The sequence below is a fragment of the Chenopodium quinoa genome, unplaced genomic scaffold, assembly GCF_001683475.1.
Source record: "Chenopodium quinoa cultivar QQ74 unplaced genomic scaffold, ASM168347v1, whole genome shotgun sequence".
NCBI lineage: Eukaryota > Viridiplantae > Streptophyta > Magnoliopsida > Caryophyllales > Amaranthaceae > Chenopodium > Chenopodium quinoa.
This window is the reverse complement of record NW_018743212.1, coordinates 363,743-389,580: the sequence shown is the minus strand read 5'-3', so window position 1 is coordinate 389,580 and position 25,838 is coordinate 363,743. Positions and strand designations below refer to the sequence as shown.

The following is a 25,838-nucleotide window of genomic DNA, read 5'->3' as shown; positions in this document are numbered from 1 at the left end:
AAAGCTAGTACAAAAAAAGCAATTAGCAAAAGGAGAAGCTGCGAAAATGCTTAGAAAACGGGTAGTAAAATAAGAAGATAAAGACACTCTTAAGCAGTCTTGGCTCTCCACTCAAAAAGGTTGTGGTCTTGCATTCATATATAATGTGTAAACAAGCAATTGTCCCATTCTCCCAACTCGCATAAATCTATGCGAAATCTTAAAATATATCATCCCTACGAAGTTTGCTACTATATTAGAGATTCGGATTTTAATTTGCATAGCATGTTTTTATCGAGAGCTTAGAGTTTACCCACCATTGAGATCACCTTTTATCAAGCAAAAACTTATAGGTCTTATACTATGTTCTTCATAATAGGTAAATTAAATGAATGGTTGCACTGTTGTAGTGTTGGGTTGATAATATGCAAACAAAAAGCTACAAAAATTTATCAAACAACAGGAAGAGTCACATAATGCATTATCTTATACTTCGTATTAATTAAAAAAAACACACTTAAAATTGGTCAAGCTTCAAGTTCACTTGTTTAAATACCATGCCAAGTTGAGTTGAAAGATTTTCAAACCATTTATTATATCAACTCGACCTGATTTAATTTAACCCAACCCCCAACCTAACCTAGTCCATTGTTAGCTAGTGTTGTATAATGAAAATTTCGGATAATTACTTATTGTGTCGTGTCGTGGATTGCATGCATTTAAAGTAGGGAATTTCGGAAGAAAGAAAAAAGTAATGATGGGAGGAGAGGAGGATAATAATGTTTCTTCCCATTTTGATAATATATTCATATTATTATTATCTATCTAAACAATAGATTAATCATTTTCTCTTTCTCCCTCCTTTCCACCAAAATGTTTGTTCTTACCACATTCTTAAAGATAGATCTAATAAAAAAATTCAAAGAAGATAGCAAAAAAAAATAATATATATGTTTTCTCATACGGCTACACATACGCGCGCGCAAGTACTCCTAACGACGTGACAAAGAAATGAGCCGTATGAGAAAACATATATAATAGCTTAAATTTTTTTCCATTTTAGTAAAATTTTACGTATGAAATACAAAGATTGCAAGAAAGATTATTAATATACATTACAAATTGGGCAATACATGACTTGCAAGTAACATAATTTATATTTCAAGTCACGAGTTTACTTGCTTAATTTTTCACATAAGCCATGCATATCCTTAAAGCAACCCATCAAATAATTGATTATATATAAACTGCTTTAATATATATCGCCCAATTTAACACGCGAACTAGCTAGGCCATTAGTCATATAAATTCTTTATACAAACTCAAACTTTATATTATCATGCTATATTCGTATTCATATTCATATAAATACGAGTGTTACATGATTCTTCCAATTGTACGAAACTCAAATTGCAACGTAGTTTGGCCAAGAAGATCAAAGTTTGTATTTGTAACGTGTGAAAGGATGAGAAACAATTTAGGATCATACAAAATGCGCGGTTTGATTGAGCTTATACAACTCTATAGAGCAAAAACAAACAATGCATTGGCTAATAACGCCGTTTTTGCTAATTCTAGGCGAAGAATTGGAGATAATAATGGCTCTCTTGTTAATGTACAATCACCTGGAGGTAGAAGTGTTCGTGCTGAAGGTGCTTCTACGTAAGAGCAAATAATTAAATTAGCAATGTTTATTAGCTATATATATCGTGATCTTAATTCGTTCTTAACGTAATTATATATGCAGGGGAGGCGATGGAAAGCCAACACCACCGTCACCTAAACCACGGCCACCACCAGCTAGGCGTGTTTCGTGGTATGTATGTGTTTCGTGATATTATTCTAATACGAGGAGTCTAGTATTAAGAGATAGTTAGAAATCTTAGAACAGATAATACTTTAGAACATCTTGTGAAATATATATGTGTGATCTATCGTGATAGATTTAGAAAGTTAAGATATTTAGGAATATTCGGATTAGCTATTCCTATACGTAGCTTATTATATCATATCACAGTACACATTTATATCTTAATAAATAACTAGGTAGTAGTTGATGTTTTGAGTATTTTCACGTTTTCTATTATAGCAATACAATATGTGAGACAAATGAATTTATTTTTTCCTAGAACAAAGGAAGTACTGTGTATAATTTATATACGAGGATGTCAAGTGTAGACACAATTCAATTAAATAACGAGTTTGTTGTTTTATGTGTGCAGGATAAAAATGGTTTTAGGCTCTATGTTTTCTCTACTTTTAGCATTTTGGGCACCTAAATGGACAACTCTTCTAAGAATAGGAGGTAATTGATATTTATATTACTGAATAGAGTACATCAACAATTAACGTTACATAACAATTTTTTTTTTGAATAATATTATGATTACCAAATACGTTAGGTGAGGCGGAAGTAGTGTTGAGAGAGGTAGAACAAGTGGCGGAAGTGGTAGAGAAGGTGGCAACCGTGACGGAGAGGCTTTCGGAAGAGGTGGCTAATGAACTCCCTGATGGTAACAAATTTAAGGAAGCAGCTTTGGTCGTCGAACATGTTTCAGAGGAGGCAGCTACGGATGCTCACTTGGCTGAAGAAATCATACATAAGGTAAACAACTACGATATTTTTGGTGATTTGTATTAATGGGATATCTATATGAAGTACCTCATATGTTTTTCTATAAATGTCAACTAGTTTAATTGGTTAAGTTTTAGGGTGATACTCTTTTTATAACTCTATATCATAAGATGTACTAGTACCTCTCTAAAAACTATTTTGTGTTATTTATAGGTTATCATTTCGCAGTATGAATTTTGACTTTCGTGGTGTAAATAAGTTTGATTTTGTAGATTACATGATATGTGCAGGTGGACGTGATGAAGCAAGACTTTGAAGACGTGGAAGAGAAACTAGAACCCTTTATTGAAAAAATTGTACATGACAAAAAGTCTAACAACAAATTGTAGCAAACCGAAATCATCGAAGACACACTGCACAAAATAGCCTAAGAGAATATTCAGTACAATAATATTCCATTGTTTTCAATAATTAACTATTCCATGCTTTAAATTATGTTAATCTTTGAGAAACAGGCTCGTTGTGAATGGATTAACTTGTTTTGAATTTGTATTCTGTCAACATTGCACATATTTAGGCACTTTGGAATTTGGATACATTGTATACATATACTTGGTTTTGAACTACTTTGTACAATACTTTATATCATACAATAATTTTTACGTAAAATTTCACCTTGAGAAACATCGAGATTGCTTTAAATTGAATATGTTTAATGTAGTTAGTCTTAAGTACTCCTGAAGTACTATAAGTATGGTGCTCCTTGGGTACCATACTAACATATGCTCCATATGTTATTATATTAAAACCATGGTTATTTTACAAATATATTGGGATTATTTTGAAAAAAACCTTATTTTATGTAACAAAACGGATGCTATTAATCTAGTTTCAAATTGTGTTTGTTCGTTGCTATTTTCTTATGCAAACATTGTGTTATTTTTTTTATTTTTTTTATTATATCTTTTTGTTAATTTCTTTAGATATAATATTTTAAATTTTAATTTTATGTAGTTATTATTTCAATTCTAATGTTATTATGCTTAAAACTTGTGTTATTTTTTATCTCTTTGTTATCTGGTATAAACATTGTATTATTTTGGATCGAACCTTATATTATTTCGCTTATATCTTGTATTATTTATTAATATAAATTCTTTTATTATATTGTTTAAAAACTTGTATTATTTATTAATATAAATTCTTTTGTTTTGCTAAAAACTTGTATTATTTTGTTTAAACATATTTTACATCAAGATATATCTAAATAATTACAGAGAAAAGAAGTGAAAGAATTAATGAAGGCAAGAAAAAAGTAAAGAAATAAAACCAAAATATTAGTAGAGATGAATATGGTGAACATAACATACAATATAATGTAACAAAAAGTTCCCTACCTAATAACATAGAGTTTGATCATACATAATAGCATAATGCACTAAATAAAGTAACAACCATATGTTACTGTATAGTTAAATAATTAATGATGATATTGAAATAATAAGAACTTGGAGTACCACACTCACGGTATTGTGGGAGTAAGATAGAAATAAGTTTTAAACAAAATTTTCTTGCTTCTAAGTTATGAATTTTTTTACACAACTCCAAGCTTTGACTTTGAGAAACCAAAAATTGTAATAAACACATCAATTCGTAATTTTGTCATAAGATTTCAACATTATGCCACTGTGAAAGAAATTTATTGCTTCTACGCTATGAGTAACTTAACCCTAAGATTAAGGAGGTTTTTTTTTTTTTTTTTTCACTAGAAATGTAACATATGGGCCTTTTTTCTTGCCATTATGGGCCTTAGTACATGGGCCAATTGTCCTAAGTTTCTAATGAAAAAAGGGGAAAAAACCGAACCAAACATAATTCTTAGCCGGTTTTCACTGAGTCAAACCGACTCGGCTGCACTCGGGAGTTTGACACAGTGGCTCTCCTCCGATTCATCTGCTGCTAGACACTTACTCTCACACTCTTCAGTTCTTTCACCAACAATCATTTATTTTATATATTATGTTATTCTATTTTGTTGATTAATTTACATTCTTGAAACTAACAATTTGAATATAGATTGTCTTCTTTATTCATTATGATTGCAGAAGAGTACTTAATTTGAAGAATATATGAATTGATTAGTTATTTTTCTTTTAAAGTATATTGAATTACTGAAAGAATGGATCTTTAAGGATTAGTAGTTTGTTAAATTGAATTTGGATCCATTATTTTGGGTCTATTGGAAATTTGAATTAGTTTTAGGTGAAGTTTTGTAATTTGAGTTATTTTTATTTATTTTTTTGGTGTGTGGAGTGAGCTGCAAAGGAAAAATGATGCAAACGAGAATTAATTTTAGGTCTTAGGATACTACCCCTAGAGATTAACCAACTAAGCTAGTTGGCGTCCACAGTCCACATTATTCATTTGATGATGTAGGTGTAAATTGTCCGGGAAATAATGTGATAGATGGGGTGGAATCAAAATGAGGAAATTTGATGCAATGAAAAGAATTGTTATAGTGGCTTCCATGAATCATGATTCGGCTTTTGAAATTGTTCATGTTGTATTGGTATTGGAGATATTGTTGGTGTTACATGCAAGCTAGCATTAGGTTGTTAAGAAAATGTGATTGAAGATTGTATGGGATGAAGGAATAAATATTCACCTCTAATTTTCACTTGCATTTTTCTCTTGGATCCCTTGGTTTTGTTATCTGTATATGACTGGTGCTTGTGCTTAACACAAGAGCATTCCATTTTATGACTTTGTCGTATCCTACGATAGTAGGGTAAATGGTTGCCTTTTACAATTATACAAATCCCTTCTTCAGTAGAGTGAGAAGAGATTTGATCCATTTTTAAAAACCCTTCCTGGAAGTATTTGTACATTGATGAATGATGTGGTAGGCATCTAATCTGTTGCTTTTGATTGTGTCTTATGTAAGTCTTTTCCTGTCCTCCATATGTTTACTTTGTACATTGATGTATAGTCTTATCATCACACAGTTTCTTATTGTTATGCTGAAAGTGCTGCTGAAGTGTTGATTATGAATGCTTGAGCTTTACCTAAAGTAGGAAGCTTTTATATATCCATGTTATTATTGCCTTTATGTGTATACTACATCTGGTGATGAGCTTAGGTGTGTTATGGAGCTCATGGGGTAGGAATCCTAGCGAGGATCAATTTTTTGTTTTCAAGGTATGAGGTGGGGATGAAATGCAGACTCGACTCTTTGTCTTGGTATCATATGTCTACCAGTGTGTCCCAGATCTGAGACAATCAACAATGCAAATGCATTGACATGGTTGAATAAGTAGATCTGAATCTTAAGGTTCCTCATTGGCTTATATTACTTCTCCATTTTCATCAATTACTGCTTGCAGACAATTATCTGAATTTATTGTGGCTATAGTCTTTTTTCATGTTTCGGAGTATTTTTTAGCTGTTTACATTCATAGAAGATTAAATGTGACTCTGAAATCTCTTTTGATAAGCAAAAATTACATCGTGGCAATGATATGCTCGTTGGTTGAGTACTGGCTTGAGATCACCTTCCTTCCTGGGTTGAAAGAATATTGGTGGATAAGCAACTCAGGCCTTGCCATGGTTGTCTTTGGGGAAATTATACGAAAAGTGGCAATGGTAACAGCTGGTCATGCTTTTACGCATCTGATTAAAATTCATCATGAGGAGCAACACAGACTAGTAACTCACGGAATTTATGGATTTGTGAGGCATCCAGGTTATTGCGGCTTTTTCATCTGGTCAGTTGGCACTCAGATTATGCTGCTGAATCCTATTTGTACCCTAGCATTTGCGGTGGTTGTTTGGAAGTTCTTTGCTGGACGCATACCATATGAAGAGTTTTTCTTGAGACAGTTCTTTGATGATGAGTATGAAGAATATGCTCAAAGGGTCCCGTCCGGAGTGCCCTTTGTGAAGTGAGAATCTTTCCTTGTCTATCATGCATGTCTTCATCAGCCAGCAACAAGATTGCTTAGAATCAGGCTAGCTGTTCTCCAACCTTACCTGAATACTATAAGTCTATAAGCTGGATGCTTAGTTGCTCAAATTCTCCTTTGTTTCCATGGTGTAGCATTGTACACATGTACATTGAGTTTTGGTGTTTCTAGAATGCTAAGTATTTTGATTGAGTTGGTGGATAAAGGATGCCATGAACAAACTTTCATGCTTTCTCTCCAACTGCTTAAAGGTTTGGGAAATATAGATATGTACTTGTTTCACCCTTGCATTGATACACTCAGTATATGTACAAAACAAGACGAGAACACAAAATCAATGTATTTACGCCCAAATTTGGGCATGGCTTTTATAAAAGAAAAACCTTGGCACATATGCTCTCGTGTTTTTTTCGTAATTTATTTTTACCGCCACTTTTCTAAATTGCTTGAAAAGTAAAATTGATGAAAAAAGCACATTTTTTGAAGTGGATGCATAATAAATAATCACATAAGACCTTTCATTTACATTTTCCAAGATATTAAAAAATATATAGGACTCCCTTGTGAGCCCTGTGACACTATACCAAGCGGGTGGTGTGACGTTTGGTATTTGACTTATGGATAAATCCTTAAAGAAAACGAGAAGAACATGCATTGAATCAAGTATTTCCTGGCAATCCCATGAATCCTTTGCATATTTTATCAGAAAATGCTCAGGTTTATAGAAAGGAGTAGCCAAGTAGAGTTCTAAAACCAGCTTCTACTTGAGAAGCTATTATTTTAGGGAATAAGACTTAAGTTGAGCTCACCTAATTTTTAAATACTGATCCTTCCCTATGGGATTGACTCACATCTGACCTAATTGCTAAGCCTACCAAGAGAGAGTTATAACACTATCAGATTCTAGATTGTTTTCAATAAATCTTTGGCTCGATTATTTTGGAGTTGTTTATAGTTATCGATCAACAATAATGCTTGCAGTTGTTAAATGAAGAGAATATATTATGAAGTAATTAAGGTTTGACCTTAAAAGTTCGATTTATCCTATTATATTGAGGGCTTGGGACAGAGGGAATCTTTGGAGCTGTGAAAGTATGGCTAAATGAAAATCAACGAGATTTTCAGGAACAGCAATACCTGAAACCTGAAGAAATTGAAGTAATCAAACTCATTAGTTTTGCTGTGCTATACTGCTATGGAAAATGGGAAGTTGTTTCACACCCAAACTGATACACTGAGTGACAGAAATTTAGCAGTATAAAATTTGCAGTAAGAAAATAACCAAAATAAGGTTTACACAATTACACGACAGTGTAATCAAAATAGGAATACAAATGAAGTTACTTTGCTGAAATAATCAAGGGGAAGACAAGAATTACATGTAAACTCTATACTCCTTTGGTCTAGAAATTTTGTCCACTTCATTCTACGAGAGTATGAGTTGCTGATGTGAATCACAATTTATGTCAGTTATACGTAGTAGTAAAAGTAGACAAACTATTTCAGACGGAGCAGAGATAATACAGGCTACCTCCAGTCCCCCGCTACATAGGTATGAACACCAGAAGGAGCACTTGCAGTTGGGTATGGCAGGTGGCTTCTCTTCCCTTAAAATCTTTGAGGATGGGCGTGTCTTTGAATGATCGATCAAAAGTGATAGACATAAGTAAAGGAGATATGCAACATATGACTATGTGAGATGTGCTGAACTAGATAGGCTGAATTTCAGAAATCTTGGAGAAGATTATGATAAGATTGTATTACCATGAAGATGATAACCTTATAGTCCCCAATAATTTCACCTGTAGATAGGAGGAGGGGGAGGGGAAAGAGAAGGGGGAGGAGTTGGTGGTGCTAAAAAATTGTGTACTGGAGCTCGCTGAGGTGGTGGTGGTGCACGGACTGGTGGTCTTCGCCGTCTGCCAAGAATCCTTAGAAACCTTACTGGTCGTCTAGGGAGGGTCTCTGAAATTGGTTGGTGGACTAACCCATTTGGTTGGGAGAGTATTATTCGACCGTTTGCAATCTCAAGGTACTGGGACTTAGCAGTCAAGACCATACTAGCTAGCATGGCTACTAACAGCAGACTTACCATATTTTTGAACCCCATTTAATATCAACCCTCAAACTCATGAATTTGACGAAACAAGGACTTATGATAAACAGAGTTGGTTGAAAATTTCATAGCAGGTATGTGAGGCTATTATAATACGGAACTACGTAAGGTTTGATCAGACTTTAAGGACATGCTACCCATTGTTTAGTCTTTCACGTTAATAAGTACGACTTACAACTGTACAAGTATATACTCAGTATAATATGATTTTCTAGGACTATTTAACTAATATTGTCGTTGTACCCACTTGATTTTTAATTTAATAAGCAAGAGATGTAAATTTAATTGGTCAGCTCAACAATTAGATATCTTTGTTTAATAGATTTGACCACCAAACTACTAAGCGAGATGTTTAATTGGAAAATTAAATGTCCCTAAGCGCAAAATTAACTCATAATTTCCTCTCTATTTTCTTTTCTTTTTTTATTTGTTTTTAAATTTTTACATCAATACTTATGTTCCATAGGAAAATGCCGGAAATCATTCAAATCAGTACCTTTGTTAAGCTATCATTGTTTTAATGAATTTTACTATCTACCATATCTTATGCCAATTTTTGACACTGCAGGACTAGGTGAAGGTGGTGGACGGGACACATTTTGCAGCTGAGGGGTTACAGTTAATGCCATTAAAACTAGCAACACTGCCAATAGGAAACACATCACATATTGGATTCTCATAAACTTGGCGGAAATGGTAATGATTTTAGGCTTATTAAAAAGTTTGTGAATTGTGATTAACTAATGGTACATCCAATGGCCTGCTACACTTGATTAGTTTTCCATTAAAAATTGTGGAGATCCTATCATTGATTTGTTCGCTGTGCGTGATTTATGTTATCTTGCTGTAAACTTGGTGAAAATGAAACTCTTACTTATTGCTTGACCACTAAAGATAATGAAGTTGAACAAGTAAGGAGTACTCCTGTAAAAAAGGGTTTGTTCACATCTTTTTTCTTTGCGCGGTAACATATTGGAAAATACAAAAAGAGAAGAAAAGCGTAGATAGCCATGAGCCATGATGAGTGATTAGAGCAAAATGACCAAATAAATAGCAACACAGATAAGATGTAGAAAAATAAAATAAACAGATTTAGCCAAGCCATCTAAACTGACATATCCTCATAGATATAAATACAGGAAACGTACTATGAGTAGTGCATAACATAGAAAAAAAATATAGGAATGATAGGTGACAGCAATGGTGCTTAATGCTCTGCAGGAGAAATTGTACAGTGGTCGTCGATACAAAATTGACCTGGTGGGAATCTATTTGGAGGTTCCCTAAACATCCTCAAGTGGGGATGGTGGTTGAACGTCTCAATGTCAGAATCATGCATCTACTAGAGTTGATGGAGATGGTAAACCTGCTTGTGAAATGTTCAGAAAATATAATGTTTAGACAAAAGTATAGGGAATATGCAACATATGAGATGTACTGAACTAGATAAGCTGAATTTCAGAAAATGTTAGGAGAAAATGATAAGATTGTATTACCGTGAAGATGATAGCCTTAAAATCCCCAATAATGTCACCTGTAGATAAGTGGAGGTGGTGGTGCTTGTTGCATTTGTCCTGGAGCCCTCTGTGGTGGTGGCGGTGTGCCAACTGGTGGTCTTCGCCATCTGCTAACAGTCTCTAGCATCCTTGTGGGTCGTCTAGGGAGGGTCTCTGGCAATGGTTGCTGGACAAACCCATTTGACAGGGAGAGTATTAGTCGGCCGTTTGCAATCTCAAGGTACTTTGTAGTCAAGGCTATACTGGCTAGCAAGGCTATTAAAAGCATACTTGACACAATTTTGATCCCCAATTAATTTCAACCCACTAATCTAATGAAGAAACAAGGACTAAATATAAGAAACAGAATTGATTGAAAATTTCGTGGCAGGTGTGTGAAGGTATTATAATATGTAGATATGGAAGGTTTAATTAGAATTTCAGGATAATTAAGTTACCAATCGTTTATTTGTTTTAGTTTTCCATTTTACAAAGTACAAGTATAATGACATAATGTTATTGTTTTTTTCTGGAGTCTATTTAATTAATTTGTGTTGTTGTATCCACTTGATTTAGAATATAATAAGCAAGAGCCGTAAACTCGGTCAGTTCAAAACATTTTTTTGTTCTTTTATTAAAATTTGACACCGAAACTTCTTCAATCACCGTCTCTAGAGACGTTTATTAGAAAAAAGATGTTCCTAAGCACAAAAATTATGTAAAACAACTCATTACCTCATAATTTCTTTTGATATAAATACTTATATTCTGGAGGGTAATCTTTCAAATCGTAAGTGTTATAATAAACTCATCATCATTCTTAAGAATTTCATTATCCATCACTCGAACAACCTCAATGATTAAATTGAATTTGAAGATTCTCTTTATAACCCTGGTCATCAAAACTGACAATAAAGAGCAGACATATTCATATAGCTACATGCACAAGTAACAATGTAACCTAATACACTTCCGAGTAGTAATATAAGATAGGAGATATGTACGAATGTATGATAGGGTGAGAGCACTGGTTGATTTTACAGTGGTATCGTCAGTAGAAAATTTAAGCTGTGGGGAATCTAGTCTCCTGGCATTGTTGTCGTATCAACATCCTCGGTAACTGGTGGTGGCTATTAATCTTCACCATCTGGTAGTGACAGTGTTGGTGGTTGATCATCATTGTCTGGTGGTGACGGTGGTGGTGGTTGATTGTCATTATCTGGTGGTAACAGTGGTGGTGGTTGATTGTCATTTTCCGGTGGTGGTGCTTCGTCACTTACTGGTGGTGTTTGTGGGTGTTTCCATGACTGGAGATGGAGGTGGAGGAGGCATTGCCCTTGGAGTTGGTGGAGGGGGCAACATGGGTGGAGTAAGGAGTTGGTGGTAAATCTGGTTGGGAAATGTTCCGAAAAAACAATGCCAGACTAAACACCTTACCAGGTGGCAAACACGAGCGCAGGTGTCATGGCCACCTGGGGTTGGGATTTGGTGGTGAAAGCCATAGTTGCCAGTATAATAACCATTAAATAGTAAACTCATCATACTACTATGCCCTGCCATTTCACTTATATTCTGATCTCACAAAGTTTGAGACTTTATATAACTCTTGGGGAACAGGTTTAACAATGTCATTCTCTTCAGAATTGCCTTAAATCACATACTACGTAAAATAATTATGTAAGAAATATAGACATGATCTTTTCATTCACTTGACTTGGAAACTGCAGAGTTGTAAGTGCCTTTCCACGAATCAATTAAGAAAAGAATTAGTAATAGTGAGCTACCTAGCTTAAAAACTCAATAATTTAAGATTATATTGTTCTCTAATTTATTTTGTTACTCCCATTTGATGAGAATATTACATTAATTAGCTTCCTATCATAATGCAAGTGTCATTTTTCCTTCATATATTTGTATATATTTGGTCAGTTTATGCCTGATTATGTTCGTTGTCGTGGATCCACTGAAATGTCAAACGAACATACAAAACTAGACTTCTAAGAAATAATCATATTGTAGATGTCACTAGTATTAATTAAGAAGTTTAACCAGGCAATTATTGTTAGAAAGTACATTAGAAAGCTGATTGCTCTTCATTTATTATTTCTCACTGCATGTCATAAGTGCTTTCTTTTTCCCGAATACAGTTTAAAATTCACTCTAAATGATGAAATACAAGGAAATTCATCAGAATACACCAAATTGACCTGCTGGGAATCTATTCTTCTGGTTGAGGCTTCAGTGTAGGATCCTCGTCTGGAGGTTCCCTAAACATAAATTTTGAGCTATAATGATGTACTGAACTATATGGGGTTTGTTTGGATCGGAGTTGGATGTGAACCTGCTTGTGAAATATTTAGAAAAAAATAATGTTTAGACAAAAAAGTAAAGGGGATGTGCAACATATGACTATATGAGATGTACTGAACTAGATACGCTGAATTTCAGAAAATCTTAGGAGAAAATGATGATAAGATTGTATTACCTTGAAGATGATAGCCTTAAAATCCCCAACAATGTCACCTGTAGATAGAAGAGGGAGCTGGTGGCGCTTGTTGAGTGTATCCTGGACCTCGCTTAGGTGCTGGCGGTGTGAGGACTGATGCTCTTAGCCGTCTGCCATCAGTCTTTAGCATCCCTGTGGGTCGCCTAGGGAGGGTCTCTGACACTGGTTGCTGGACTAACCCATTTGGTAGGAGTATTAGTCGGTCGTTTGCAATCTCAAGGAACTGGGATTTTGTAGTCAAGGTTATACCGGCTACGGCTAGCATGGCTACTAAAAGCAGAGTTGCCACAAATGTGAACCTCATTTAATTTCAACCCACAAATTTTATGATTTTGAAGAAACAATTACTTATGTTTAGATACAGAATTGGTTGGAAATTTCGTAGCAGGTGTGTGAGGGTATTATAATATGGAGCTATGGAAGGTTTGTTCAGAATTTCAGGACAAGCTACCAATTGTTTTAAGTTTTCCGTTAAACAATTTGCAAGTATAATATGATTGATTTTTTTCCTGGAGTCTATTTAGATGATTTTGTAGTGCACACTTGATTTAAAATATAATAACCAAGAGCTGTAAACTCGATCAGTTCAATATTTTTTTAAAGATTTGACACCGAAACTTTGTTAATCCCCATCTCTAAATGAGATGTTTAATTGAAAAGATGTCCCTAACCTTAAAAAATTATGTAATATAACTCATTAACTCATAATTTTCTTTTATATCAGTACTTATGTTCCGGAAGGTAAGCTTTCGAATTGAAAAGATGTCCCTAACCTTAAAAATGTAAAAGCCGCTTAGCCCTGATAAATAGGCACTGCTGCACGGCCCTCCAGCCCACCTCATTACATTTCTTCTTGCATATGGAGCAATTTTTTAGTCTGGTGGTGGATCTTCTGGTGTGCTGCCTATCAATTTTTGACGGAGCAGGTTCGGACCAGGTGAAGGTGGTGGACAGGGCACATAATGTGGCCGAGAGGTTAGAGCTGATGCCGTAAAACCTAGCAACACCACCAACAGGAAACACACAACATATTGAACCCTTATGTCCAACCCACAAACTTGGCAGAAATGGGAAAGGATTTTAGGGTAAACAAACAAGCTTAAAAATGTGATCGACTACTAATAGTCATCCAAGTGATTGAGAAGTATTTTATGGGGGCTCATTATGGCATACTTAACTTTATTAGATTTCCATCAATATAGTTGCACGTATATATCATTGATTCGTGCCTAACTTTGGTTAAAATTAACTCCTGCTTAGTGCCTGACCACGAAATATTATGAAGTTGAACAACTAAGTTGCTAGTACACGCGATGTCTTATATATTCTTCTGCATAGTGACGTATGGGAAATAATACAAATAGTAGAGAAACGTTGCGATGAACCACGACGAGTGATCAGAGCAAAATGACCAGATGAATAGCAATACAGATAGATAAGGTGTGGGAAAAAAATAGGGCTGTAGGAATCTATTCTTCTGATGGTGGCATCGGTGTAGCATCCTCTTCTGGATCAGTAACTGGTGGTGGTGGTGATGGTGATGGTATTGGTGGCGGTGGTGGATTAGGAGCGAGTATAGGATCTGGCAATGGATCAGTCCCCTCATCTGGTGGAAGGGACGGAGATGGTTGTGGATTGTCATTGATATTACCATCTGAGTCATCTGACGGCGATGGAGCCTCTAAAGGAGGGGAATCCTCTTCAGGTGGTTCCATGATTGGCGATGGAGCCTCTAAAGGAGGGGAATCCTCTTCAGGTGGTTCCATGATTGGCGACGGAGGTGGAGGGGGAATCGACCTTGGAGTTGGAGGAGGAGGAGGCACCAGCATTGGTGGGGTTGGTAGTAGTTCTGTTTGGGATATGTTGAGAAAAAATAATGCCACACTAAACACCTTAGCCGGTGGCAATGCTGAGGCTGGCGCGAGGGCAGGCACCATGGCCATCGGAGGTTGGGATTTGGTGGTGAAAGCCATAGTTGCCAGTATAATAACCATTAATAGTAAACTCACCATACTACTATGCCCTGCCATTTCACTTATATTCTCATCACACAAAGTGTGGGACTTTATATAACTCCTGGGATGGTTTAATTATCCCATCAAAATTGCCATAAATTACATTAAATAATTGCGTACAGAAATATTGACATGATCTTTTCCATCGTTTGACTAGGAAACTGCAGATATGTATAGTAATTGCCTTTCCACTAATCAATTAAGAAGACAATTAGAAGTACCGAGCAAGGTAGCTTAAAATGTCAATAATTAAAGATTATATTGTTCTCTATTCTCTAATTTCTTTTTTAATCCCATTTGATGAGAATATTACATTAATTAGCTTCCTATCATTATGCAAGTGTCATTTTATCTTCATATATCTGTATATCTTTGGTCAGTTTATTCCTGATTATGTTCGTTGTCGTGGACCGTAGTATAAAACTACACTTCTAAGAAATAATCATTTATTGTAAATGCCTTACTAGTATTAATTAAGAAGTTTAACCGGGCAGTTATTGTTAGAAACTACAGTAGAAAGCTGATTGCTCTTCATTAAGTATTTCTCACTGCATGATCAGAGATTCAGAGCAAAATGACTGAATAAAATGAATAGCGATACAAATAGAATGCTTAAGCCAGGCCATAAAAACTGACATATTTACAGACCTACAACAAACACACAGGAAACATAGTTACTGTTGTGCGACAGCGGAAGCAAAGGTCGAAAACAAACAAGAAAACAATAAAGAAATTCAATGCAAACAATAAGAACAACACCAAGAATTTACGTGGTTCACTATCGATGTGATAGCTACGTCCACGGGCACCGAGATCGAATGATTTCACTATAAACTGCAAAGATTACAAAGATGATTCTTGTATTTCTCAAGAACGGCTCTCACTCTGTCTCTCTTAACCCTAATACTGATATTAGGGAGGTTTTATATTAATCCCTAATTAAAAGATACTTGGGCAAAAAGATAATAAAATAAGATAACCTAAAACCGCAAAATCCGCGTTCCGTATTTTTCCTTCTCCGCCCGGTCAGACCGGGCAAGGTCTGCCCGATCGGGCGCGAGAAGAAAACTCCATACGAATGCTTCAACGTATCCAACCCCCACCGCCCGGTCAGACCGGGCAAGGTCTGCCCGATCGGGCGAAGGCTCGCCCGGTCGGGCGAAGGCTCGCCCGGTCGGGCGCGAGAGCAGCTTCTTCAACGAATTTGCCAGGCACCTCTTCTTCTTCCGCCCGGTCAGACCGGGCAATGTCCGCCCGATCGGGCGGACAAAGCTACGAAGTACGAGTCACCTAATATACTTATCAACAATCTCCACCTTGACGAGAACTCGTAGTCAGCAAACGACCCCATCAAGACATAGTGAAAAAACATCTCAAGCCAAACCCGATGCAAGACTCATGCATAAGCCATACATCCCGATAAGTCTTCAACCAAGACCCATCACATACTCGTCTCCAAGTATAACAACTCATAATGCTCCACCTGCATCACAAGCCCCGGGCAAGCTCCACCTTAAGGCCAACACACCTACACCAGGAGCTCCCCAACTTCGCCCCTCAGGGCCTACTACATCACGTAGTAATCAATATTTAACAAGTCTAAGCAATGTTTAAACTTGCTAAACGGAACAGGCTTAGTGAAGAAATCAGCCGGGTTGTCAGCAGTCCCAATCTTCTTCACCTTAATCCTCTTGTCAGTACGTAAGAAATGATACCTGACATCAATGTGCTTCGTCCGATCATGGTGTACTTGATCTTTAGCTAAGCAAATCGCACTTAGACTATCACAATACACTGTAGCAAAATCCTGTGCAATACCCAGTTCACCTACTAGGCCTTTGAGCCAAATAGACTCCTTAGCTGCAGAAGTTAAAGCCATATACTCAGCTTCAGTAGTTGACAACGTAACAGATGACTGCAATGTAGACTTCCAACTAACCACAGAACCACCCAAAGTGAACACATAACCAGTCACAGACCTCCTGGTATCCACATCAGCTGCATAATCAGAATCACTGTACCCAGTGACCAAGCATTCCTTATCATTCCCGTACACAAGACCAATATCAGCTGTCCCTCTCAGGTAGCGAAAAATCCTTTTCACCCCTTGCCAGTGTTCCCTCCCAGGTCGAGCCATAAACCTGCTTACAACACTAACGGCATGCGCAATATCCGGCCTAGTACAGACCATAGCATACATCAAACAACCAACCGCATTTGCATATGGAACTCTAGACATATAAGACAACTCCTCCTCTGATTGAGGTGACATAGACAAAGACAACTTACAACTAACAGTAGTTGGCGTACTTATAGGCTTCGATTTTTCCATCCCAAAACGAGACAAAATCTTTTCAATGTAGCTTTTCTGAGTCAAGAAAAGCTTACCTCTAGCCCGATCCCTGTAGATCTCCATACCCAAAATCTTCCTAGCTGCACCCAAGTCTTTCATGTCAAACTCCGAGTTAAGCATCTCCTTTAATCTAGCAATATCAGATTTATTCTTTGTGGCAACCAACATGTCATCAACATATAACAAAAGATAAATCATGGAACCATTATCCAGCTTACTATGATACACACAGCAATCATATGAATTCCTGTCAAAACCTTGTGAAACCATAAAAGAATCAAACCTTTTGTACCACTGTCGGGGGATTGCTTAAGTCCATACAATGACTTTAGCAATCTGCAGGCATAGTGTTCCTTTCCAGGAACTTCGAATCCTTCGGGCTGCTTCATCAGAATCTCCTCCTCCAAATCGCCATGAAGGAAAGCCGTTTTAACATCCAACTGCTCCAGCTCAAGATCAAAATGTGCTACAATTGACAATAACACACGGATAGAAGTATGTCGAACCACAGGTGAGAATATCTCAACAAAATCAACCCCTTCTACCTGACTGAACCCCTTAGCAACTAGCCTAGCCTTAAAACGTATTTGCTCAGTTTCCGACAACCCTTCTTTCTTCTTGTAAATCCATTTACAACCCACAAGCTTCCTCCCTTCCGGTACTTTTACCAGTTCCCACACTCTGTTCTTGTAAAGAGACTGCATCTCTTCACCCATTGCGGCAAGCCATTGCGCAGACTCACTACAACTAATTGCTTGTTTATATGTGGCAGGTTCAAATGACTCTACATCATCAGCTACACTCAATGCATAACCTGTCATCGCATCAACACAGCAATTTCTTCCCTCCATCTCTTCAATCAATCTAACAGGCTTCTTGATAACTCGTTTAGGCATCTCAAGAATGGTGTCAGGTTGACTAGATGACCCCTGATTAGATTGCTCCACCTCATCCCCAGAGTTAGAATGAGTAGGAGTAATCTCAGGTTCAGGAGTACCCGGCACTGGAACATCAGCATCATCATCAATATATTGTACCCGAGGTAAATCAGCAATGGTAGACTGATGTACCTCAAGTACCCCATCTGTCTGTAATAAATTGTCTCCTTCCCTTCTCAAATCTGAAATCTCTGCATTTTTAATTGAATACATGGTGTTTTCATCGAAAGTAACATCCCTACTAAGAATGACCCGACCCTCCGAAGGTGAAAAAATTCTAAACCCCTTCACACCATCCCCGTACCCAACAAAACACCCCTTCTTGGCTCGTGGATCCAGCTTACCCTCAATAACATGATAATAAGCAACACAACCAAAAATCTTCAAATTCGAAAAATTAGGCAACTTACCACTCCAGATCTCAAACGGAATTTTGGAATCAATTCCAGAATGAGGACCCCTATTAATGACATAACAAGCTGTTAACACAGCTTCACTCCAGTACCTCCTCCCAAGCCCTGCATTAGAGAGCATGCATCGAACTCTCTCTAGCAGTGTCTGATTAACCCGTTCTGCTACACCGTTCTGCTGTGGTGTCTTCCTGACAGTATGATGCCGACCTATACCCTCATCTGCACAGAACTGATTAAACTCGTCTTTGCAAAACTCTAGCCCATTGTCCGTTCGTAGCTTCTTGATCTTCCTTCCTTGTCGATTTTCCACCAAAGCTTTCCATTGCTTGAAAACTTTGAAGGCCTCATCCTTTGACTTAAGCAGCCTAAGCCATGTGTATCGGGACTTGTCATCAACAAATGACACAAAATAGTGGTAACCTCCCATACCTTCAACTCTAGATGGACCCCAGCAATCTGAATGGATGTAATCGAGCACTGCATCAGTAATGTGAGCACCCTTGCTGAACTTTGACCTGTGTTTCTTACCAAACACACAATGCTCACAAAATTCAAGGTTGGCAACCTTGACCCCGGATAGAAGACCCCTCTTGGACAATAGCTGCATCCCCTTCTCCCCCATATGACCAAGCCTCATGTGCCAAATCTTAGTCATCTCCTGGTGAGATACAGATGCGCAAACCGCAGAACTAGGCAGTGTAACACCCTCAAAAACATAGAGGGTGTTCCTTTTGATACCCTTAAGTACCAACTCAGAACCTCTGAAAATACACAACTCCCCATCTGAAAACACACCATTGTACCCCAATTCATCCAGGGTACCCAATGAAATCAGATTCTTTCCTAAAGCAGGAACATGCCGTACATTAGTCAAAGTTAACCTCCGCCCATCAACAGTCCTCAACCTCATGGAACCAATACCTGTGACCTTACATGGAGCATTGTTACCGACTATAACCATACCCCCATTGCGAGGTTCATATGTATCAAACCAATCTCGACGTGGACACATATGGAACGAACACCCCGAATCTAGAACCCAGTTATCAGATAAATCATCAGACCTAGCAGAACTGACTAATGCTAAATCTTCCTCTGAATTATAGCTCTCATTCGGTTTCTCTTCAACTACAGCAGCCTGGGACTTGTTTTTCCTCACCGGACAATTATTCCTAAAGTGACCCGGTTCTTTACAGTAATAACATGTTTTAGTAGTAGTTTTACTAGATCCATCCTTGCCGTTTCCAGCACCCGACCCAGCATTGTTCCCCTTGTTAAACCCCTTATTCTTTTTAGACTTTCCGGACTTAACAAATAACCCACTACCATTATCCCCATTATCACTCGTAGCTTTCATTCTGAGTTCCCTAGTATGAAGTGCTGCCTTCACTTCTTCTAAGGTTATAGAATCCTTACCAACAACAAAAGACTCTACAAAATTCTCAAAGCTAGACGGTAGAGATACAAGTAAAATCAACGCAGCATCCTCATCATCAATTTTAACATCTAAATTACGTAAATCAAGCAAAATAGAGTTAAGTTTTTCTAGATGTTCCCGTAAGGAAGTACCTGACTGCATCCGGAGGCTAAACAACCGCTGTTTCAGTAATAATTTGTTGGTCAACGACTTAGTCATATACAATGACTCCAGCTTCAGCCACAATCCAGCCGCCGTTTCCTGATCAGCAACCTCCGTGATGATTTGATCATCAAGACTAAGTAATATGGTAGAGTGTGCCTTCTCTTCCATAACTTCTAACTGCGAGTCAGTCGGTCCGTCTCCTGACTCCGAAGTAGTACTCTTTGGAGCCAACGGACGCCATATCTGCTGTTGTTTTAACAGAGCCTTCATCTTAATTTGCCATAGCCCGAAACTATTTTTCCCGGTAAACTTCTCAATTCTTATTGTTGAATCTCCTGCCATTGTTATCTTCAAGAAACTCTCCAAGGATTGAACCTGAGCTCTGATACCAATTGTTGTGCGACAGCGGAAGCAAAGGTCGAAAACAAACAAGAAAACAATAAAGAAATTCAATGCAAACAATAAGAACAACACCAAGAATTTACGTGGTTCACTATCGATGTGATAGCTACGTCCACGGGCACCGAGATCGAATGATTTCACTATAAACTGCAAAGATTACAAAGATGATTCTTGTATTTCTCAAGAACGGCTCTCACTCTGTCTCTCTTAACCCTAATACTGATATTAGGGAGGTTTTATATTAATCCCTAATTAAAAGATACTTGGGCAAAAAGATAATAAAATAAGATAACCTAAAACCGCAAAATCCGCGTTCCGTATTTTTCCTTCTCCGCCCGGTCAGACCGGGCAAGGTCTGCCCGATCGGGCGCGAGAAGAAAACTCCATACGAATGCTTCAACGTATCCAACCCCCACCGCCCGGTCAGACCGGGCAAGGTCTGCCCGATCGGGCGAAGGCTCGCCCGGTCGGGCGAAGGCTCGCCCGGTCGGGCGCGAGAGCAGCTTCTTCAACGAATTTGCCAGGCACCTCTTCTTCTTCCGCCCGGTCAGACCGGGCAATGTCCGCCCGATCGGGCGGACAAAGCTACGAAGTACGAGTCACCTAATATACTTATCAACAGTTACATACTGCTACTCTGATAGAGGTATTTGTACAGTGGTCGACTGGTGCTGCTAAGAATCTATTCTTCTGTTGGTGGTGGTTGAACGTCGTCATCTGTTGGTGGTTGAACATCAGTATCTGAGGTTTCAGGTGGTGTTGTAGGAGGATTAAACATAGGAGATGGATCGAAAGCAGTCTTAGGTTCCAGTGGGGAATTGACTGCTCCTAATGGTGGTAAAGGTTGGGAACCATCTGTGGGTGGTTCAGGCAAGCGCGGAGCTGGTTGTGGATTGTCAGCAGGCATAGGTTCTGATGGTGGTTCTGCCACCCCTAAAGGTGGAGGAACGGAGTCATCGTCTGAAGGTGGACGTGGTGGATTGGGAATGATCACAGGTGTTCGCGGTAGAGGTGACACCGGCCTTGGAGGGGGCACCGTGGTTGGAGTTGATGGAGGAGGCGGTGTCTTTGGAGTTGGTGGTAAACCTGTTTGAAAAATATTTTGAAAAAGTAAAACCAGACTAAACACCTTAGCAGGTGGCAATTCTGGGGCTGGCGCTGGCGGCATGGCCGATTGAGGTTGTGATTTGGTGGTTAAAGCCATAGTTGCCAGTAATATCACCATTAATAGTGAACTCACCATACTACTATGATGGTCTGCCATTAATATTTTATTTTGATTCCATAAATTTGTGAATTATATACCACTCTTGGGAAGATTTTATAGTATCAAATTAATTGGCTTAAATTACATGATAATAAGAAGGCCAAATTAGAAAATAACACCTGCAAAAAAACCCGATTTTGATTATAACACCAAAACATTTCGAAATTTTATTATAACACCACTTAAAATCCCAAAATTTTGGTTTCACCACCCACTAACGGATTTTTGGATGGAAACCGTTACTGGGACCCACTAGGAACACGTGTCAGTTCTTTAATGGCTTAAAAATAAAAATTAAAATTAAAATTAAAAATTAAAAATTAAAAAAAAAAAAAACCCCCTAAACTTTAACCCAGCCACCAGCCCCACCACCGCCGACCGTCACTACACCGCCGGAGACCCCAACTGCCGTCGGATTCCCTTCCTTCACCGGCGAAACCACCGGCCATCACCCCCACCAACATCAGCCCCCCTCCCCTGTAAATCCCCTTCCCCCTTCCTTCTCCCCGAAAAATCACCCCCACCCACCACAACCCTCCGCAAAAACGCCTGCAATTGACGGTTTTCTGAGCAGCGAAATCGCCGGAACTTCACCAACGAAACTCACCGGATTCTGTAGGATTTCAGCCGGTTTCTTGAGCCACGAAATCTTCCGGACAACCACTTGCGAATTGACGGAGAACCGCCTGCGAATCTGCTGAATTTCGCAGCGATTTCAGTCGGTTTTTGCGCAGCAACACCACCGGAATCTGCTGAGGTTGGGTTCTTGGTGAGGCTAGGGGAGGGGGTCGGTTTCTGGCGGGAGGAGAAAGAGGGTGGTTTCAGGTGAGGGGCTAGGTTAGGGTGGCGCTGGCGGTAGGGCTGGGCTGGGGCTGGTTTCGCCGGATTATGCGAGGGCAGGTGATGCCGGCGGCTGGGCAGGTGGTGCCGGTGGTGGGGCTGGCTGGGTTAGAGGGTTAGGTTTTTTTTTTTTTTTTAAATTTTTTTTTAAAACCAATACACAGCTGACACGTATACATGGCAGGCCCCACTAACGGTTTCCATCCAAAAGTCCGTTAGTGGGTGGTGAAACCAAAATTTTGGGATTTTTGTAGGTGTTATAATAAAATTTCGAAATGTTTTGGTGTTATAATCAAAATCGGGTTTTTTTTGCAGGTGTTATTTTCTAATTTGGCCTAATAAGAATGTGTACAAATATAGACATTACCATTTCATTTATTTGACTTGGAACTGCATTGTTTTACGTACGTGTCTCTCCAATCAATTAAGAAGAAGAGAATTAGTATTACGTACTATCCTATCTTTAAAACTCACTACGATTTGCTCCCTTCCCTTTTAATTTTCTCCCATTGTATTTAGAATATTACATCAATTAAATTGTTTAATGCTTCATATTCAAAGGGTTTAAAATTTCAATACTCCTTGTATTAAGGAATAAGATGATGATAAGTATTAATAAACCTTTAGAATTTGACTAATATTTCTTATATATATTATATAGTTTTTAAGTTCATGTCATTTTCATTTACTCACCTTGCTGAATAGAACAGCTAGCAACATAAGTTGTTGAGTACATTGAGATGATTTTGTAGCTTGTTAGATAGGCACGTGATTTTAACACACGTTATTAGCTAGAACTCAATCTGGCGTGATCTTGACGTGAATAAATTTAATTAGTGAGGATGTTTTATCCTATGCATGCGATTTATTTGTTCCTCTTTGTTTTTCATAAGAACATTATATATAAAAGTAAGATAAGCAAAATACCAAAATGTAATTAAAAACTAATCAACTTGCAAATTGTTTATCAAAATTATTCAAACCAATGTATCATTTTTCATTGGTACATTATTTTCGATTCCAAATTCATCATCTTCACAAACATAAATTCCTTCCATAAACGACTACTCGTTTACTGGCCTAATCTCAATTCCTTCAATAACTAAACCACCTTTAGTAGCCCCAGTTAAAATCTCCATTAGCGAAAACGTCACTTGTTCATCTTCATCCTTAGTAAAAAACTCCCCAATTTCGACCTCAATCCACTCATCTAACCTCTGCTTCAGAAGCTTAATAAACCCTCTTCTGGCTCCTCAGCACCACTTAATGGAACTAATTCATAATCCTCGTCGACTATACCTCCACGACGTGGGTCTAAATAGACCCTCCCGGTCACCACTTGGCCTCCTGAAGTTTCGATAACAGCTTCTATGGGATAATCATAGAAATTCCATGCGCTACTTGTAACATGGAACACAAGGTATGCACCATACTTGGTGTTTGGAGACAGCATCGATGTTGTGATTTTCCCTTTTATTTCAAACCACCAAACATATAGAAGCCTTGCTACTTCAGCAAACCTGTTGACAACATAAATAAGGCAACATGATCAACCATTAGTGAAATGTAACAATAACAACTAACGTTTATGTTAGAGGACCAACTCAACCAAAAGTTTAAGCTGATGGTTGAGGCCCAGGAATATGTTTTATACTCTATCAGTTAATTAAAGAGTCCAAATACAAGTGAAACGAATTGAACCTCGATCTAGGCAAAAAATCCTTAGCAAGCCACCATTGCCAGTAAGTTGGTGAATCACCCCATGATATGTCTAGCCTCCTTGCAGAAAGTGTGCAACACTTTTTGCCAGTTGATTTTTCCAGCGAAAAGCTCTGATCAACAGTTCAGATTAGATTTTTGGTTATTACATTAGTCACAACAAAAATAATGCATCAAACAATCAAATTTATCAAGCAAGGATGAACTGTATAGCTACTATTGGTGTGATATCAATGCAAAAGAATGCGTTATATATAACTCTTTTAGTCTTATACTTCCTTCGTTTCTCGATACGTGCAACATGTAGTAAAAAAATTAGTAATCTCAAACCTGATTCATAGTTATTAGGAATTTCTTATAAACAATAGGCCGGAAATTTAAATCCTATCACAATTAAGAAAATGAAATGAGGATTCCAAAATTAATATTTTGCTAATGTAATAGCCATGCGTAGATCGAGTGCATATATTACTAGATGCGGAGTTAGGATTATTAAATTAGTAAGAGAATAATTAATTGAACACAATGAACGTCACATTTATTTATTTATTTATTTATTTATTTTTGTGTTAGAAATAATGGTGGAACATGTGACATATAAGCCCTTTACTAGATCTACCGAGATGTAAATTTTTTTTTTTTTTTTTTGACGGGAATATAATGTGTAATATACATAGTATTTTGTACAATCCTAGGGTACCGTGCTTGAATTACGTAAGCCACCAAATGCATGAGTTTGACCACTAAATTAAAGTATAATTAAACATTACTAAAAATTACATGATAATAATATTTTTCCATACAAAACTCAAAAACTATAGTCAAAGTTCGTATACGAAATTAACAAAAAAAAAAAATCAAAATTATAGAACAGATCGAAAGAGTATATACTTTAATGTGTACATACAATTGTGATTAAAATTACTACGGATTATCTAGCTATTCTAGTTAAAGACTATCTAGGTATCATGTCCAATTGAATTTTTTTCCCATGTCAATCCATGAAAGCCAAATTATCATTTCTACGTCAACACGAGTAAAATGAAACATTATTTTAAAAGAAAGGATTATTTATAAAACCTGCTTAATAAATTCAATGTAAAAAAAAAAACAGGAAACAAAACTCAAATTAAATTCAAATGACAAAAAAATTAAATTACCACCAATCCTTGGTCAGTGAGAAGAGGATTATAAGCGAGATACATAAAGAGGTCCTTCGAGAGAGAGTATCCAACAGAAGAACATGATCAACGTTGGATGGCCGTAAGATAATTTCACGATAATCGGACGGCAGAAAATGATTCCAGACAATGTTGGAGTTAGCAACGACGCTGAAGGTCGTAGAGAGCGTCGCGACACGACAAGCATCACGAGGGGTGGTGAATGAAATGACGGTGGCAATGGATTCATCCGGAAGGTTGTTAATACGAGTAGTATTTTTAACGTTGGACATTACTTCTCTTGCCATTTTCAATGATATTAGTGTTTGTTTGGGTCCAATTTAGTCCAATTGGGCCTGGTCACTGAATGATCCAATTAAAAGCCCAAGGTTAAGGTTCAACTCTCCAAATATGCTAAAGTCAAAAATCAACATCCTCAAAGCCATGTCAAGGTCAGTCAACGGCCCAATCAGCTTGGCCCAGCCCAACTGAATTCCGGGCCCAATCCGCCTCCT

At 37.6% G+C, this 25,838-nt stretch overlaps 5 protein-coding genes and 1 long non-coding RNA gene across 6 annotated transcripts; 2 read left to right on the top strand and 4 right to left on the bottom strand.

The window, feature by feature from the left end:
* Positions 1-1,245: 1,245 nt before the first annotated feature.
* Positions 1,246-3,100, top strand: LOC110734204. Its single transcript, XM_021914260.1, has 5 exons — positions 1,246-1,641; positions 1,727-1,795; positions 2,202-2,284; positions 2,382-2,584; positions 2,845-3,100. Exons 1-5 carry the CDS (start codon positions 1,319-1,321, stop codon positions 2,941-2,943), a joined length of 777 nt encoding a protein of 258 aa, XP_021769952.1. The 5' UTR covers positions 1,246-1,318; the 3' UTR covers positions 2,944-3,100.
* Positions 3,101-5,036: 1,936 nt separating this feature from the next.
* Positions 5,037-6,656, top strand: LOC110734575 (protein-S-isoprenylcysteine O-methyltransferase A-like). The gene is made up of 3 exons (XM_021914741.1): positions 5,037-5,123; positions 5,461-5,527; positions 5,886-6,656. The coding sequence occupies exons 1-3, from the start codon at positions 5,037-5,039 to the stop codon at positions 6,497-6,499; spliced, it is 768 nt and encodes a 255-aa protein (XP_021770433.1). The 3' UTR covers positions 6,500-6,656.
* A 3,004-nt stretch (positions 6,657-9,660) lies between these two features.
* On the bottom strand, positions 9,661-10,835 carry LOC110734113. The gene is made up of 2 exons (XR_002513764.1): positions 10,129-10,835; positions 9,661-9,998 (listed from the first exon to the last, which is right to left on the bottom strand). It is a non-coding gene; the product is annotated as an uncharacterized LOC110734113 (long non-coding RNA).
* A 3,268-nt stretch (positions 10,836-14,103) lies between these two features.
* On the bottom strand, positions 14,104-14,664 carry LOC110734574 (proline-rich receptor-like protein kinase PERK9). Its single transcript, XM_021914740.1, has one exon. It carries the CDS (start codon positions 14,662-14,664, stop codon positions 14,104-14,106), a length of 561 nt encoding a protein of 186 aa, XP_021770432.1.
* Positions 14,665-21,019: 6,355 nt separating this feature from the next.
* LOC110734573 (leucine-rich repeat extensin-like protein 3) lies at positions 21,020-21,601 on the bottom strand. The gene has a single exon (XM_021914739.1). The coding sequence runs from the start codon at positions 21,599-21,601 to the stop codon at positions 21,020-21,022; it is 582 nt and encodes a 193-aa protein (XP_021770431.1).
* Positions 21,602-23,402: 1,801 nt separating this feature from the next.
* LOC110734112 (putative F-box protein PP2-B12) lies at positions 23,403-25,466 on the bottom strand. The gene is given in 4 exon segments (XM_021914169.1): positions 23,403-23,658; positions 23,661-23,964; positions 24,146-24,276; positions 25,324-25,466. Coding segments are annotated over 4 exon segments (630 nt in total). The 5' UTR covers positions 25,369-25,466; the 3' UTR covers positions 23,403-23,508.
* Positions 25,467-25,838: the final 372 nt, after the last annotated feature.

What these genes read in the sequence shown, in the direction of transcription:
- LOC110734204 (XM_021914260.1), top strand. Translation starts at nt 1,319, where the DNA reads ATGCTATATTCGTATTCATATTCATATAAATACGAGTGTTACATGATT. An exon ending in CGTGCTGAAGGTGCTTCTAC is followed by an intron (nt 1,642 to 1,726) that starts GTAAGAGCAAAT and finishes TTATATATGCAG; the next exon opens with GGGAGGCGATGGAAAGCCAA. An exon ending in CCAGCTAGGCGTGTTTCGTG is followed by an intron (nt 1,796 to 2,201) that starts GTATGTATGTGT and finishes TTATGTGTGCAG; the next exon opens with GATAAAAATGGTTTTAGGCT.
- LOC110734575 (XM_021914741.1), top strand. Translation starts at nt 5,037, where the DNA reads ATGAGGAAATTTGATGCAATGAAAAGAATTGTTATAGTGGCTTCCATG. An exon ending in AAATTGTTCATGTTGTATTG is followed by an intron (nt 5,124 to 5,460) that starts GTATTGGAGATA and finishes ATGATGTGGTAG; the next exon opens with GCATCTAATCTGTTGCTTTT. An exon ending in GTCCTCCATATGTTTACTTT is followed by an intron (nt 5,528 to 5,885) that starts GTACATTGATGT and finishes CTGAATCTTAAG; the next exon opens with GTTCCTCATTGGCTTATATT.
- LOC110734574 (XM_021914740.1), bottom strand. Translation starts at nt 14,664, where the DNA reads ATGGCAGGGCATAGTAGTATGGTGAGTTTACTATTAATGGTTATTATA.
- LOC110734573 (XM_021914739.1), bottom strand. Translation starts at nt 21,601, where the DNA reads ATGGCAGACCATCATAGTAGTATGGTGAGTTCACTATTAATGGTGATA.